The sequence below is a fragment of the Lepeophtheirus salmonis genome, chromosome 8 (assembly GCF_016086655.4).
Source record: "Lepeophtheirus salmonis chromosome 8, UVic_Lsal_1.4, whole genome shotgun sequence".
NCBI lineage: Eukaryota > Metazoa > Arthropoda > Copepoda > Siphonostomatoida > Caligidae > Lepeophtheirus > Lepeophtheirus salmonis.
In genome coordinates this window covers 16,055,963-16,072,944 of record NC_052138.2, presented here as the reverse complement: position 1 = coordinate 16,072,944, position 16,982 = coordinate 16,055,963, and the positions used below count along the sequence as shown (strand labels likewise).

The 16,982-nt window shown below is 37.5% G+C and overlaps 4 protein-coding genes across 4 annotated transcripts; 2 read left to right on the top strand and 2 right to left on the bottom strand.

Annotated features, from left to right (window-relative positions):
- Positions 1–1,001: 1,001 nt before the first annotated feature.
- Positions 1,002–4,740, top strand: LOC121122408 (uncharacterized). The gene has a single exon (XM_040717389.2). The coding sequence runs from the start codon at positions 1,252–1,254 to the stop codon at positions 4,558–4,560; it is 3,309 nt and encodes a 1,102-aa protein (XP_040573323.1). The 5' UTR covers positions 1,002–1,251; the 3' UTR covers positions 4,561–4,740.
- A 23-nt stretch (positions 4,741–4,763) lies between these two features.
- Positions 4,764–7,710, bottom strand: LOC121122409 (ATP-dependent RNA helicase DDX42). Its single transcript, XM_040717390.2, has 2 exons — positions 6,760–7,710; positions 4,764–6,690 (listed from the first exon to the last, which is right to left on the bottom strand). The coding sequence occupies exons 1-2, from the start codon at positions 7,208–7,210 to the stop codon at positions 4,847–4,849; spliced, it is 2,295 nt and encodes a 764-aa protein (XP_040573324.1). The 5' UTR covers positions 7,211–7,710; the 3' UTR covers positions 4,764–4,846.
- A 476-nt stretch (positions 7,711–8,186) lies between these two features.
- Positions 8,187–15,714, top strand: LOC121122414 (small nuclear ribonucleoprotein G-like). Its single transcript, XM_071890260.1, has 4 exons — positions 8,187–8,346; positions 8,410–13,844; positions 13,900–14,873; positions 14,976–15,714. Exons 1-2 carry the CDS (start codon positions 8,293–8,295, stop codon positions 8,593–8,595), a joined length of 240 nt encoding a protein of 79 aa, XP_071746361.1. The 5' UTR covers positions 8,187–8,292; the 3' UTR covers positions 8,596–13,844; positions 13,900–14,873; positions 14,976–15,714.
- Positions 8,829–11,831, bottom strand: LOC121122411 (FHF complex subunit HOOK interacting protein 2A). The gene is made up of 3 exons (XM_040717391.2): positions 10,800–11,831; positions 9,776–10,731; positions 8,829–9,696 (listed from the first exon to the last, which is right to left on the bottom strand). Exons 1-3 carry the CDS (start codon positions 11,430–11,432, stop codon positions 8,994–8,996), a joined length of 2,292 nt encoding a protein of 763 aa, XP_040573325.1. The 5' UTR covers positions 11,433–11,831; the 3' UTR covers positions 8,829–8,993.
- Positions 15,715–16,982: the final 1,268 nt, after the last annotated feature.

Genomic DNA, 16,982 nt, shown 5'->3' with positions numbered 1-16,982 from the left:
AGAAGTATACGATTATTCGGTAGAAGATCCGGCAGAATTTATGTATACGGACAATAATTAACGAGACCTTGATATGAAGAGGCACCTTTACAATAAACGATCCTTCCATTAAAGGAGATGAGATCCAACGAGTGAATCACAGACCATGACATTGAAGAGAGTATCAATGGCGTGTGAATGGGATATTCCTAGGAATGGGAAGTATGGATGGATGCGGATCCATATATCCGATTGTTACGTAGGAGAGATCCATCCAAATGACCGTGAATGAAATGTCTTTCCATGCAGTTCCAACTCCTTACCTCTCCCACCTCCCTCCTTTTGCTGACTGCTGTGGTATGGAATTCAAAGTCGTACCTACAAGGGTCCATAGGTTTTGTAGATCAAAAAGGAGTTGTGAGTCCCTCTTTATATAAGCCTAGTGATGGCTTAATCAATGACTTCTAATATTATTTGGAGGAGCACAACCTCAAATCACGCAACCTTTTATGGTGAAAAACATCATTTTTGATGATAAATTCCACTTGGTGAACTCATATGAACTTCGTTTTCGAACTTTATCAACTTCCAATAAGGATATAATTTGTTGTAGTTATAAAATCAGCATCACGTGGTATTTAAAATAACTTTTCCATTTTTAGATAATATTTGAAATCCAAAAAAATGTTTTTGAGTCTTATTCTTGGAATAAATAATATATGAACTGCATCTCTCAACCTTTTCATTATTAGAATAAAAACCAAGTGGGTTTCCAGCTAAAGCTGATTGTAGACAGCAGAGTAAGCTGCTGCTGGAGATAGTCATAAATGCAGAATGATGAGCGATGCGATGGATGACGCTTGTTGGGATGTTTTGTTGTATGTATGTTGCGTGGTGAGGAGACGGAACGCGCGCGGTTCTTGCATGACTCTGGTACATATGAATTATGATATGACTTATGAGGATTGAGGAAGACTCAGAGAGATAGAAGTAGAGAGAGAGAGAGAGATAGCGATTGATTGTAGTTAAGGTGGAAAGAGGCCGAGAGTCTATTTAATATTTCTACCTAAAGCTGTTTTAAAGAGTGAGTAGGAATAAAAAAATAAATATAGAAACTCGAGCAAGAGAAAGAAAAGAAGAGAAGATAGCTGCTTCTCCTGCTGCTCCTGCTGCTGAGAATAAAAAAAAACTCTATTAAGAGAAGAGTAGAAGAAAAGAAAAAGCCGTGAATCCGAATCCTGGAGTTCCGTGAGGATCTATGTAAGAAGAGTGATGTCCACCCCGTCTGATGAGGATTCTGAGCCCACAAGGTCTAACACCGTGAATCCGAGTGGTGGAGCCGTGGAGGAAGAGGAAGAAGAGGAGCTTGTGGTTGGACAGGGATCCAAAAAACCCTTAAAAGGAAAGGTCTGGAAATCCTCCATCTCCGGCGATTACGTTCGTTATCGTGCCAATGAATGTGGAACGGACTACTGCCCCGGAGATGCGGTTTATATCGAGTCTCAACGCCCAGAGCAGCCTTATTATGTTTGTGCCATCCAGAGTATGAAAATGAGCAAAAGAGACACACTCATGGTCCATGTGAAATGGTTTTATCGAACTTCAGAAGTACCTGAGCAGGTTTACCAACTCTTAGTTCAGGATCGGCACACTGAGCATGGATCCAAGAAATATGACGTGATCCATGATCCCATCACACGGAAGAGAGAGCTCTTCATTTCGGATGCCACAGACATTTATCCTGTCTCTGTTCTCAGAGGAAAGTGCACTGTTTATCATTGTTCAGACATAATTAGCTTTCGCAATTTTATCCCCGAAAAGGATACCTTTTTCTATACTCTTTCCTACAACCCCGAAACACGTCGTCTGGCTTCAACACAAGGCGAAATCCGTGTAGGAGCATCTCATCAGGCCAAATTACCTGAATTAGAGACTGTTTCGGACGTATCACAAATCCCAGATCCTAAAGAAGACTCCACTTGGGAGCCAGGAAGAATTCATGATCATGATTTATTAATGTATCTTAGAGCAGGACGATCCATGGCTGCCTTTGCCGCAATGTGCGATGGGGGGTCTACAGAAGATGGATTTGCAACTGCTTCTAGGGATTCAATAACAGCGAACGCCATTAAACAACTTCACGAGGTTGACTATGATACCGGAAAAGCTCTTCAGAATCTTTTAAAAAGGCCCAATCCTCCCGACACAGCGCGTGAATGGCGGGAAGATGATATCAAAGATTTTATTAAAGGCCTTCGTATTTATGGAAAAAATTTCTTTAAAATCAAGACAGAGTTCCTGCCGCAAAAAGAGACATCTGATCTTATTAATTTTTATTACCTCTGGAAGAAAAGTCCTGGAGCTGTGAATAATCGACCCAGGGGACGTCGCCATCGACCAAATATTGTAAGAAGAATTAAATCCTCAAAAACGACGACAACCAAAACAATTAAGGATGATCCTACAGATTTAAGCTCAGCTTCTGAAGGGGAAGATGTAGACTCGAAGTCTGGATGTGAGGATTCTTCTGAGAACGGGGAGAAAGAGTTAAGTCCTTATTATTGTCGACACTGCTATTCAACGTCATCTAAAGACTGGCATCATGCTTCTAAAGAAAAAATTCTTGTTTGTACTGAATGCCGCATGTATTTTAAGAAATACGGAGAATTGCCTACACTCGATCCTCGCAAAGAAGTTCTAGAGGACGAACTTTTGCCTGATATAGTGGAAGAAAATGAGGAAATTAAGAAGGAGGAAGAGACAGCACCTTCCACTGCCAATGCTTCTCCTATTGATAATTCCGCAACTAATATCCTTAGTACTGTTTCTACCGTAGATGAAACATCCGACTCTTCGTTTTCTGTCGTCAAGAAAGAAGAATTAGAGAATGGTACTTCTAAAAGTGAGGAGAAAAAAGTACAGGAACTTATTAAAGAAGAATCAAAAGTAGAAAATCCTGTAGATAATAAATCTGAAGACAAACCCCAGTGTTTAGCGATCCCCTCTATAGCCAGTGAAGATCTAAATTTAAGTGCCATTGAGAAAGACTCTGAAGTTCCCTCTTCTTCACCAAGCAATGTTACTTCTAATGTAGGAATGTCCGTAGCTAATTCATCTATACCCTCAATCGCTGATAGCCCTTCAATAATATCTCATTCGATTGCTTCTGTTCTACCTCCTCCTTCTACGTCTGTTTCGGCAATAACTACTCAATCATCAGTTGTGGGAGGGCGTTTACCTGCACCTCCAGGTCCTTTGAATCTGCATCAGCCTCATTTATCCACGCATCATGCGCCTATATCAAGACCTTCTTTGCCTTTTGGAACTGGAGGACATCCTCCCCATCCTCATTTAAATATGTATCACAGCGGGTTACCTTCTCCTATGGATATAAAATCCGATCTGCAAAAAAGTCTTTTAGGTAGCATGTTTTCACCAATTTCGAATAATATGCGACCTGTACTTCCCCCTCCGGGTCAGATGCCCCATGGATTGCCCCATCCAATGGCTTTTTCATCTTCTCCGTCACCCTTACCTTTTCCAACTAAAGATCCTGAAGTTCAAATTCTTCATCATAGTCGCTCAACACCTACTCCTCCTCCACCTGTGCCAAGAGAGCCTTCACCGCCTCCAAAGCCTGATGGTTCTGAATGTCATCGATCCCAGAGCGCAATATTTATTCGTAATTGGAATAGAGGGGAGGGAAACTCATGCTCGCGGACGGATATGTATTTTAAACCTGTACCAGAATCTAAACTAGCTCGTAAACGTGATGAACGTGTTCGTAAAGCAACCAACGACGAGATCTCAGCAACTGCAGCTAAAATGTCATTGCCTCCCGGATTTTCACATGTTCCTTCAGATCATTTTCATCATCCACCTCATTCCGCTCCTCATTCTGTCATGTCTAGAGTGTCTCCACACCCTCACCCTGCGTCCCCTATGGCTACATCTTTCAAGTTTCAAGAATTAGAAAGATATGAAAGAGAGAGGAAAGAAGAGTTTCTGAGAATGTCAATGGGAGGGAGAATGTCTGTAGGTCCTCATCCTTCTCATATGGACCATTTTGATCCTAGAAGAGGATTCAACCCTGGACCACCTCATTGCTCAGCTATGTCTCCTACTAACAGCTCGGCTGTCGATAGTCGTCGTCTAGAAGAACTAGCTAGGATAAATGCGGAAAGACAATATGTGGAAAGGATTTCTGCTTTAGCTACAGATCCACTGGTCCGTTTACAAATGGCTGGTGTCAATCCAGAGTTACCCCCGGGTCCATCTTCGCATTTATCTTTACATCCAGGTTTCAATCATATGCTATCCCATGGTGGTGGAAGACCACCTCATCACCCCCCTCCTCATTTACAAGGATTAGATCCAAGATTTAATCCCTCTGACTTATTAGGACTTCGTTACCCTCCACCAGGATTAAGTCACCCAGAGTTACTTCAGAGGCAATTGATGCTGGAAAGGGAGCTTTTAGCTGCACATGGCGCAGCAGCTCAACATCAGTCTCTACTTGCCCAACAAGAAGAGTTTTTAAGATTAGAACAAGAGGCTCGAGTGAGGCAAAATCGTCCTTGATAAGACTATAATTTTGAAAAAGGATATTTTTTTTAATATCGAAACTATTATTTGCCTGTAATATGATTATTTAATTATTATTATTATTTTCCTTTATTTTTATATAATGTTATTTAGCGAGATGCTCAAATTATATAGGAATGAGTCACAAAATATAGTTCTTCAACTTTTTTTCGTAAATTAATGTTTGATCACTATTATAATTTCTTTTAAATGATTAATTATTATTCAATAAATAATAGGACAAACAAGACACAAAGTAATAGACAGTGAAAAAAAAAAAAAATCAGTCCCATCTACTCTTTCTTTTCTTCCCTGTCTTTTGAGATGAACTATCGAGAGAAGGAATAGTGGGCTGATTAGAGGGTGGCGGTGGAGGTGGGGGCATTGAAGGTTGATCACTTGAAGTTGCTTCATCACTAGCCTTACGGAAATTTGTCATGAACTGATTCTTATATGCTTCTCTTACTACTCCTAATCGGCCGCCACTAACTGGGCCAGATATAGCTTTGGAATCCCCATTTAAGGAATCCACTGATTCTTTAAAGCCAAGTCCAACTGTTTTTCCCATTTTACCCTTTTTAAAACGCGAATTCTTGAACCAAGAGCTTTGCATGGCAAGGTCCATCAATTCCTTTGGAACATCTTGGTTGGCTTGCTCAAGATTTCGTACGATATGTCCAGCAAATTCCTTATCCTTTTCCGTCACAAGTGTATACGCAGTACCTTTAATTCCTGCCCGTCCTGTTCTCCCAATTCTATGAGTATGTGTGTCGATATCTCTAGCGATATCATAGTTTAGAACTGTGCGTATGTGAGGTATGTCCAGCCCTCTAGCAGCAACATCTGTTGCAACTAAAATAGGAAACTGTTTTTTCTTAAATTTATAAATGATTTCGTTCCTAACATGTTGATTTAAATCTCCATGGATCAATTCACATTCAAATTCTTTCAATTTTAAATTTTGCGCCAACTCTTCACAATTTAACTTTTTAGTAACAAAGATAAGAACACTACCAGCGGATGTAAATTCGACCAGGTTTTGCAAGACCCATTCCCATTTATAGCCTCCCTTTTCCAGTACTTTAACAATTTGTGTTACATCCTCTGAAGCTTCTCCTATTGAGCCTTGCACAACTTTGATAGGATCTGTAAGAACATCCCGAGCAAGTTTTTCAACTTTTTTCTTAAATGTGGCTGAAAAGAGGAGGGTTTGTCTATCAGGGCGTACATGATCACAAATGGATCGTACCTGAGCCTCAAATCCCATATCAAACATTCTATCGGCCTCATCTAAAACTAAATATGTAACTCTTTGCAAGTTAGTTACTTTCATTTTTATCATATCAATCATTCTCCCTGGAGTAGCAATAGCGATTTCGGCCCCTGACTCAAAACATTTTGATTGTTCCCACTTGGATCCTCCACCATAGGCACAAACAGCATTTAAATCATAAACTTTTCCAAATTTTTTTGCTTCTGTATATATTTGAAGTGCGAGCTCTCTTGTGGGGACAAGAATAAGTGCTATAGGACCCTCTCCATTAAGTAAGGGTCTCTGATGTTGAATATGAATTATAATGGGCCAAAGAAAAGTGGCTGTTTTTCCAGAGCCAGTTTTGGCAATACCAATAGCATCCCTTCCAGAGAGACAAACCGGAATTCCAATGGACTGAATGGGAGTGGGTTGAGTAAACTCAGATTTGCGTATAGATTTAAGTAGAACTTCATCAAAACCAAAGTGACCAAAACTTGTAACAGGCTTTGGAGGAGATACACCTGAGATCTTAATTCCTAATTTTTGTTGCAGATCAATGACTTGAATAGGAGAAAGGCAAGTGATGTCATTGTGCTCTTTATAAAAGCATTTATCGAAAGGCATGTACTCGATAGCGGAGTGATCCATGGGAGGGAGGGGGTCGATATATTTGGGTAGTTTAGGCGCAATGGGGTTACCATCTTCGTCATATTCAATATCATCGTCATCTTCATCAACAGGCATTAATCCAGCATTAGGATTCTCTTCAAGCCATTTATAATATGATTCTTCATTGTCAGCTTCGTCAATATCTGTGCGAACACCCTTGAAAGTCTTGGTAGTATCTTTGGGCTTATTAAGTGATTTAAGACCTTGAATGATAAGAATAGGTAGATATAATAATTAAAATGAATGAAGAGAGATGTGAATTGTGGCGTTACCTTGACTCTTAGCATCCTTTTCTAGATTAGCCATGAAGGTATCAAGAGAATCCTCTTCTTCGTCCTCATCCTCCGACTTTTTAGGACTTTTCTGAGAAGAAGGCGGAATATATCCCGGAGAGCCCGGAGAAGGGATATAGGGACAGAAAGACTCTTCCTGCTTTTTTCTCTCTTTTTCCTTATCATCCTCCTCATCCTCATTGAAGTAATCTTCCTCGGAACGCGTCTTCTTTATAGGAAGCTCTTGGAAATCCTTGTAATTGAAGGATTTACTACTGTTAGTAGTTCCTGAGTTGGAGTTGGGATTCGGATTTCTACCTGCAGAACTGGATTGCCGGCTACTCAGACTCGAAGGAGGAGGAATTTCTGCACCTCGATAGGGCCGATCCCCCGAGGAAGAGTCATTCACAAAATGGGCGTAGAGGCCGCCCCCACGACGATGACGAGACATTTCTGAGTCTGGGATGCAGGAAAGGGAGAATTAAATCAATAGACCAGAGACTGTGCACATGGGAACGGAATAATCACTTTACTATACATCTACAAGGTTATTAATCCTCAATTAACCACTAATGATGCATATTAATTATTACATTAATAATTCATGTTCATGTGATGTTACTTCTTAGTTGACAACTTGGTGCTCGATACTAGGAGTCTAGACCATGCAGGTACTAATGGGTTCTAATGGTAATGGCTTCAATTATTACTTTTCAATATCGAAAATGGTACAACAGTTTATTTTCAGACACTAATTAATTATAATAATAATAACTATAATAGTTCGTTAATACTATGAAGTACTTAAGTAATATTAATATAGTATCAGTGTGAAATTTAATCAGTTTCAATAGCTGATTTATATATAAATATAGAAACGAAAATACAAAATGCAGAATGGCATTGACCACAATAGTCACAACAGAGAGTCGCATACAACTCTCATATCTAATATTAGCACTTCGCAACCTCACCTTTCAAATAAAAACAAAAAATCAATTTCTCCTGTCGGCATCTTTCGTTTATCTTTCAACCTATCCTTCTTCCAAAAAAAAAACAAGCAATAACAAGGTACAAACTCAGTGCCAATTCACAACTATGAAATTATTTTCAATAACTAATTGTTTAGAATTGTTCACAGTTTAACAAATATCATTGTAATTCAGGTAAGCAAGGTTCAGAATCCTAATTTTCGGAAAATAACTTTATCTATGGTGCCCGGAAAATCAACAGCTGGCAACAAAATACCGGGTAAAGTCTTATGTATTTTTTAACATGCTAGTCTCTCTGGCTAGATGTTTTTACCTATGGTTTTTCCTAAAGAACTCCTTTGAGACCTTTAGTTACCCCCCAAACTATCACAATAGGTTGCGTGATTTAAGCTTGTGCTCTTCCATATCTATATATAGATCTCGTTCGAACTTGTTATAAAATATTAGCTTCCACTGTGAACCGTTCATGACTAGATATTCCGAATTATTAAATTGAATCGGCAACACTTCTCTTAACTTCGCGATTTGATTCCAAGGAAACATGAGTAGCACCAAGGCACATCCACCAGAGCTCAAAAAGTTTATGGACAAAAGAGTAAGTTACAATTTGATGAATAATGAAGATGTTTTTTCATGGTGTCTTATTTGTGGATTGCAGGTCCAATTGAAATTAAATGCTAGTCGAAACATGGAGGGGATATTGAGAGGATACGACCCATTCATGAATTTGGTTCTTGAGGAAGGAATAGAAACTACAAAGCAGGGTCATCGCAATCCAGTGGGTACCATTGTTATTCGTGGAAATTCTATAGTGATGCTAGAGGCCAAAGATAGACTCACATGATGAAATACTAACATTTTTCATTTATGTTCCTTTAAGTATGAGCTGAGATCGGCGACGTGTATTGCCAAAGTTTTTTCTCTAATAAATTAAGTACAACTCCTTATTTTTGAGTGCAGTTTGAGTTTAATCCCCCTTTTTAATAAAATGATGCAATGTTAGCAACCGGAAAGCATTTTCTTGGACTTGAATGTAAAATCTGATTCAATTTAAACATAAGAAATACATCTTTAAACTTAAAACAAACTCACAAATTAATTTATTACTTAAATAAATAAAATCTCAAGACTCTAACATTTGTTCATAATTTTTTTTCATATTTATGAAAATAAAAGTTATTAATTTATAGGAAATGACTAGATAATAATTTCCCTTTTGGTACTGCCGCGAAAATACTTAGCCTAGCATGACTGGGAGTATTTGGCAAATGTAATAGCAGCTATTTCTTTACAAAACTCTTCCAATACAATGATTCCATTTATGAGTGTTACTTCAACCTCAGGAATCCCGCCTAGCAATTGTTTCTTGCTATCAGCTCGAGCTGTCATAGCCTTTCGACATAATTTCATTTTATTTGAGAGTTCATTAACTTGCTCAAGTCGGGAAGCAGCTTCATCACACACACTAGACAATGTGGAATAAAGTGTTCTACAATTAGAATTTAAAGGAATTGTAGGATTGAGTAGGTATTCATGAAGGAACGGATGTGGAAGAAGACAAAGTTTTGAAAGGGTGGAAGTTGTTTGTAGGTTTAGTTCTTGATCAGTATTGAGAATATTTTGAAGGAGAGAGAAGAGTGCGAAAAGGAATTCTCCTTCGTAGAAACAGCGAGTTGGATCACCTTCTGGTTTAGATTCAGAGCTAGGTTTCTCCGAATCATAATTAAAATTTGCTTCAAGGGGCCAGTCGAAATTGCTGCAACGAGATCTTATTTCAACAAATTGATCTGTAGATGCTTTGAGATAACTCTCGTAACTTCCACCCGCATTCTCAGAAGACTTGAGCTGTAATTTCTCACAGACTAAAAACAACCACATGTTAATTATTCTATGAATATTGGATGGAGCTAAGGTTCTACTAGTAGGAGCTTTATGTCTTTCAAATCTGAAAAAATAGAAAATATATTTAGACACTGCAATAAGTTAGTATGAACCAACATAAAAGTGAGGATCTAAAGTCATACCTAGATTTTCCAATATTATGTGGAGATGACCTACTTTTCTCTCTCTCGTCTTCCTCCTCAGACCATGAATTAATTTGGGACACAGCCAGCTCATGATGATAGTATCCCCTCTCACTCAAATTGCCTAGTACTAAACACGATAAAATACACTCACTCGGTCTTTCGAGGAGAGTATCAAACAAATGTAGGGTTTCAAGAGCCACTTCTACATTTGAACTGAGGCACATTTCTATTAACAAATGTTTTAATGGATGAGATACCATTCCATTGAGTTCAGCCTCACTATCACCAATAAGCCAGGTAGAGAATGTTTTAGCTAAACCTTGCGAATCAATATGACTCCAACAACGATTTAAATGAGCTAGAAATATCACCATAGCTGCATCATTCCCTGTGTGACTATCCTCTTCAGGCAAGCAATCCCCAAAGTGTATCTCTAAACAGTTCTCCAAGAAATGCTTATTGAAAGAATAGCACAAATATTCCCCAATAAGAGGATGTGCCCTTCGAACAAGGTTATCCACGTAATCAAACCACGCGAAAAAAGAAATTATATGTGACTTTCCAGGGAATTCATTACGATGATCTTCAGTTCGGCGTAAAAAATAAGGATGATTGCTAGCAGTGCGATAACTGTGGTGATGCGCTTCAACCCAATTTACCTTGAGTTCAGATAAGTCTGACACTTTTATGTTAGAGTGATTAATTTCTTCAAAAAGATCAACAAGTCTACCTATGATAATAGAGGATAGAGGTATCATTGTTGTAGAGGAAATATCAGAACTTGTATTTTCAATATCTTGTACATTGGAATTGAGAACACTTCTGGCTGCTTCTGAATCAGGAAGGGAAAGAACAGTTAAAATTCCTTCCATAGATTGAGAAGCAATCAAATAATCTGGCGAATCAACATAGTTCAATAATGCAGACAAGACAAGGTGCTGGCTCTCCAAATTCTAAACGATAAAATATATTTACATGAACACACAATTGTATATAAATTAATAAATTCTTTGTATTTCACCATATTTTCGATTAAATTTTCTTCCATGAAATCAAGAGATTTTCTCCAATCGGTACAATTACTGCAACTGGAGCTCCGTCGAGAACTTGAATGGCTTCCTATCCCAGGCTTGGATGCATGAGCGAATAGCGATAAAAGCTCTGGTGAACTACGGAGTCGGCGTAGAAGTCCAGATATAAACTCGATTTCTAAATCTTCGGTAGGAGATGCTTTCTCAGAGGCACAGAACATAAGAAGACGTCTAATGGGTCGAAACACTTCAACATAGGCAATTGGTGTTTTAATTCTTCCCAGAAGGAAATTAAAAAGTTTAAAAATGTATGGGCGAATCCCAGGAGGAACATCCGACTGACACAAAGTAGAGAGAATGTCTAAACATTGATTTTGAATGAGATATTCCATACAAGGTCCTATATTAGCATCACCCTCAATTTCACGTTCTTTACTTAAAATTTTGAGAATAGCATTGAGATGATGTGTCAAATAGGTTTGCTCTATGGGAACAGACTTCTTTTCCAATGAGTTTTGAGTTCCTTTGGACCCATAAAACTCAATAAAAAGGGACCAGTGGTGCTTGAAGTCAGTAATAAGAGGCACTTCAGGCGCAAGTGCCTCTTTCAATGCACCAAACATTTCGGATCGAAGCGAAGAGATTATTTATAATAATTTGATGATATAGTCAAGTACTAAAATGTGTACGGACGGAAGTGTGTTTCCAAATCAATGAAATTATCCTTTATAGTTTTAATTTAAATAGTTAATTAGAAAATGAAAACATTATTAATAGAGCTGAAGAAAGAAATTCTATAGACTATATTTGGTTAGACTCAAATAGCTGAAGACACCTGCAACACATGCAGTAGTGAGGGGAAATTTCTTCATTTGACTTGTGAATTGATTATATTCTATAAATTCTACGTAAGCATGTCAACTATCTGCTGCAAACGACTCCAATTTCTCCTTGTTTCTTATTTAATTTATAATATAATAGTATCTCTCGCTCTCTTCATTCGATCATTTAAACTAATGTATAATATTATATATTCGTATTCTATTGACTGCACATTGTACAAGTTAAGATTTTGTACATTAGATTATACAAGTTCCAATTTGTACGTCTCATATTTATACAACGTTTCATTTTTGTAAGTAATCTTAATACTAGACTTTTGATTACCTACTATTAATTAATTTCAACATTTACTTTCACCAAATAATATAATTACGTGAAATGGAACAGTGTACTTGAATTATATAGTGCCACATGATAAGCCTCATTAATTTATCATTTTCATAAGAAAATTCAAAAATTACACCTGTATTATATCGACCATCTTATGGAATTTCAATGATTACATTATAAATAATTACAAAAGTAATTTGGTAATTATAACATTATTATCATTTAAAATGTTTCATTTCTTTTTTTAGTTGCAACTTGTACAATCAGAGTGTACTAGATACAACTTGTACAAAATGGCAACTTGTACATGGTATAAATACCTACGCTCGTTTCTTTTTTACTTGATTCCTTTTCAAAATAAACAAGAGAGCAGATAGAAAAGAAAAACTGATCGAGAAGAGAAAATCATTATTTTACTAAACACATGGTTACCAAATGGGTAGCTATTACTAAAACTTTTGGTATGTATTGTAGCCCAAGAACAATAGCCCTTGTGTAGCTAAGCATCAAGGACTGTATAAAAGATGTTCTTGTATGTAGCTTGTTGTCATATTTACCTATAATTGTATGATACATATATATGCTATATATATTTCTTGCCTAGGCTACACTAAGTGTTGCCAGGTGCAATTTGATATTTCCTTTGGTAAAAGTGACATTTTTGTAGCATAATCGTAGTCAGAATGTTTTGACTTACGACAATAATTTTAGGTTGTCCACAGCAGAACCCTATAAGGCCTTATAGGGCTCTGGGTTACAGTGACTTGAAAAAATTAATTGGGCAAAAAAATGGAATTAAGTTGTGAAAATTTTCGTGCGATGCACTATCCTATAGCACTGTGAAAAACTGGTTCAATGAATTCGATCGTAGCTGACACTCGCTTAAAGGCGAATTACATTATTAATAATAGATATGCTTATTTTTTTGTTATTGCTTATTTACTATTATTGTAATATTACTGTACAAACTACTATGATTGTCTAATCCTACCCGTAAACTTATTCCAACAATTATGATCGATAAAATCATCACAAAATCTAATGATAATTAATGTAATATAATATTAATACCTATTATTATGTAACAAACAATTAAGTTTGAATAAGAAGCATGATTATTTATTAATGCATAATTATATTATGCATTGAATTCACTCCTATCCGAGTTCATCGATGTCCAAGAAGAAAAACGCGAGTACGAATTTGCACGACTCCAGTGCAAAGTATTCCTGAAATTAATTCTACTGTCATTATCATGGTAGATATAATAAAAGTCGTAAAGCCTTATGTTGTGTCTTGACGAGGTTGAAAGACACAAACAATTCAATACCAGGAATCCAGGAAGACCTAGAGAAACAAGGAGAATGCGTGGAGGGATGAGACTAGAAGGAGTTATTATAAACATCATTTCTAAAAATGCCACACCTTATATATTAAGATATTATCTCTTTCAGCCTCCTCTCTCACTCAACGGATGGAATCCGAGATAACTCATCTCCCCCCTTTTCCAAATACTCCATAGACCATAAGAGCCAAATTCACAACTCCTTAACACAATGAGACATTCCATCGACCCTTCGAAGTGATAATTAACCAAATAACTTGGAAAAATTGAGAAATTTCAGCTTCAATTCGCATAATCTCTTCCTCAGTCAATTAATTATATTCTTCACTTCGCGTACCTACGCTTGACCAAGGACTCCTGTAAGCAGGACCAGGCACGCGCAAACATGGCTTTATTGAAGAAAAAAAATGAACAACGCAATGTGTTTGGTAGAGCTGTGTTCCCTGCATTTCAACAAATCTGATTTCATCTGTGAGTCTAAAAGAAGTCAGATACTAGGCAAGGCTCTGAAGAACAGGTAAGACAGCTGCTCACTTTTGATACGTATGCTTATAACTGTTCTTTTTTTACAGGTACCTCAAACCAGTTGTAGTGCCATCCCTAGGGCCAAACTGCCCCAACTACCTCTCAACTCCTAAATCTTCATCAAGGCCAACTCGAGCTGCGACCTCGTCACGTAGGGCTCAACAGTTCAATGAAATGAATTATGTGGAAGAATTTGGTGACAAATTGGCCAAGGAGAGACTCCCATCAGACTTCATCCTCATAACAAAACCAAGTGTTGCCCTTTTGAAGCTATCCCATGATGAGAAATTGGGCCCCCATGAGCCAGCATCCAGTTTGAGACATATATGTCATTCAAAATGTACCACTCTGGTGTGTTGATTGACAAAAAGGCAGTGTTACACATCACCTCAAAAGGCAAGGTCAACACTGTGATTCAAGCCATCAATTTGGCTTCCTTTCTGGGAGCAAAAGAAAAATTGAATCAAACAGAGACCTGGGAAGACATTTCCAACAAGTTACTAAAGTTTCTCAACTCCTCAGAGATTGAACCTATGCAAGCTTCTAAGCTCTTTCATTCGTGAGCAAATGGCTCTCCTCTTCACCAAACCAACAGCTAGATAATATTCACCTTGTCTTCTTTCAACCGTACTCATGTGGGAGAATGTGAGCTCAGGACTATGTGGAATATCCTAAACGTCAAGACACCTAGAGTTGGCTACGAAAAGAGAGATGAGCTTCGGGAGAAGAAGAAACTTGCCCTCTCTTTCAAGAGAGATTTTGTCAACTTTCTCATCGAGTGGCAAAACAGTTAAGCAACTGGCCTCAGAAACCTTCCTAGCAACAGCAGACGTGCCTGATCTGGCAGAGTATCTTCTCCTAGATGATGACTTATCCTATGTTCTCCTCGGCATGTTCCAGTCTGATCCCATCGACAGAAGGTTCGGCTGGTACTGACAAATAAGTGGAGGTATCTACTATATCAGAGTAAGACAGATCCTGGAAGCAGAGAAAAAGATTCGTATTCTTGTCAAACTCTCAGGTAAATAAGATAGTTGTTAATAGTAAGCTTCTTTATTTAGGTATTCCTTATTTTTACAATATAATAATATTATTACAATATTTTACTTTTTTAAATTTTCAGGTCCGACTACTTCAGAAATTAAAGCTCTGCTGGATGAAGACCTGGTAAAAGCTGAGTTCATTTTGACTAACTGGCAACCAGATGACCTCCAGGAACTAGCTTCCAAGGGAGAAAGTAATGATCTCTACTTTGTTGCCGGGTATATTGGTTTTTCTTTGAAGAAGAAGATCAGCTGTTATGATGCCAAGAGTTAATTGTCATCAGAAACACACCTCCGGACTCAATAACCTTCGATAGCCCAACCAATCACCATGTAGACCTGAAAGAGTTCATCGGTATAATGAGCAGAGGGGGTTGTCGACTCCATCCGACCTTCTCTACCTCTCGTGGCTTTATGCTCACTCCATGTTCTCTTACATCCCAGCTACTCCTGAAGAGAAATACATCTTACTTGGCTTCATTTATTGCCACATTCATTGAAAGGGTGCCGGACAGTTAAAACATTATCACCGTTGTGGGACTAAAGTGCGAGGAAGCCCTCTTCAAAGAATTTCATTCGCTTTGTTTAATGCCATGGGTAAAAATTTAAGTGCTAAAATGAATGATGACATCTGATTTTTAACACAAACGAGAATGGCAGCTAAGAATTCAGAAGCTAATAGAAAAAAAGCTAAATTTCAATCAAAATCCTCCGACTTGTAGACTTTTACCAACTTTGTACTTTTTGATAGTGCCTTTTCTTGTTTATAGGTTTTTAATGTTTATTTTGATTAAAGTACTAATAAAATAATTAGAAATATATAGCCTTATTTTTATGATTTTCCCTAGCAAAATACTTTTAAAAACTCTTTATTTTGTACTTAAACTTAATACTTAAAGAAAGACATTCCATATAGAATAAACAAAGACCCATATAGGAAAAGCATGAGCGCAGTGTCCTGTCCTGCTTACAGGAGTCCTTGGCTTGACGTCCCAAATTTATTTCCTTATTGTTAAAAGGTTGCGATAGTTGAGTTTCAACTATCCTCTGTCGCTGTCTCCAATTTGGGGATAGAAAGTATGACATGTGGGGCAACTGATACAGGATACCCTGGCGGATACTACCCCTGGTTTTTATTAATTCAGAAATGAAATCGTTCAAGTGTTTAAAAATACAGTATTCCCTTTCAGCTTGTAGAATGACTATGACCCCCTCAAATTTTATAAGGTTATTGAGGTAAAATCCAAATGTAAGTATATTTAAGTAGTTACATTGGGATTAATGTTATTTACCGTAAATAACTCTTCAGTCCTTTAATTTACCGTAGAGAATAAAACTGGCTACGCGACTGTTGAAAAATAGTTTTAATTAGTTAATTTATTTACCCATATGTTGAATCATTTCTTTTATTCGTTCAAGGTACAACTTTTTATAATAATTAGTAATATAGATATATAATTTCAGTGATCAATTATATTTCTAGCCTAATAATGAAAATGGGAATATTTATCATCAAAAATGGTTTTATTGTTTATCAAAGTATTCTCCAGCATGATTTATACACTTTAGCATGCCCTCAAACCAATTGTCGAAGCTCTTTTTCCACTCCGATTGAGACACCTCCAAAACATGGTTTTTAAACGCTTCAACAGCATCTTCTGGCGACGAAAATTGTTGACCACGCATTTTTTTCTTGATGTGCTTGAATAAAAAGAAGTCATTGGGTACCAAGTCAGAATGTACGGTGGATGAACCATTAATTCGAATTTTGGCTCGTGAAAAATGCGCTGGTTTGAGCTTATGTGTGAGAACTCGCATTGTCATGGTGAACAATGATTCGTCTTCTCTTGTTCTTTTTTCGAATTTCTCCGAAGACTTCAGGCAAACAAATTGTGATGTACCACTCAGAATTGACCGTCCTACGATGCTCAAGGAGAACAGTGGCCACATGACCAGTTTTGCCAAAGAAATAGGCTGTCATTTACTTCGAAGTGCTTCTTTCACGAACAAGTTTCTTTGGATTTGTCTTGTCTTCGGAGACCGACACGGTCGATTGTTGTTTTGTTTCGGGCTTATACGCATAGATA

Coding starts and splice junctions, on each gene's coding strand:
- LOC121122409 (XM_040717390.2), bottom strand. CDS start 7,210: ATGTCTCGTCATCGTCGTGGGGGCGGCCTCTACGCCCATTTTGTGAAT. Junction 6,691..6,759: donor AAAGGATGCTAAGAGTCAAG/GTAACGCCACAA, acceptor TTATCATTCAAG/GTCTTAAATCACTTAATAAG.
- LOC121122408 (XM_040717389.2), top strand. CDS start 1,252: ATGTCCACCCCGTCTGATGAGGATTCTGAGCCCACAAGGTCTAACACC.
- LOC121122411 (XM_040717391.2), bottom strand. CDS start 11,432: ATGTTTGGTGCATTGAAAGAGGCACTTGCGCCTGAAGTGCCTCTTATT. Junction 10,732..10,799: donor AAAATTTAATCGAAAATATG/GTGAAATACAAA, acceptor TTTATCGTTTAG/AATTTGGAGAGCCAGCACCT. Junction 9,697..9,775: donor CATAATATTGGAAAATCTAG/GTATGACTTTAG, acceptor CTATTTTTTCAG/ATTTGAAAGACATAAAGCTC.
- LOC121122414 (XM_071890260.1), top strand. CDS start 8,293: ATGAGTAGCACCAAGGCACATCCACCAGAGCTCAAAAAGTTTATGGAC. Junction 8,347..8,409: donor AAAAGTTTATGGACAAAAGA/GTAAGTTACAAT, acceptor TGTGGATTGCAG/GTCCAATTGAAATTAAATGC.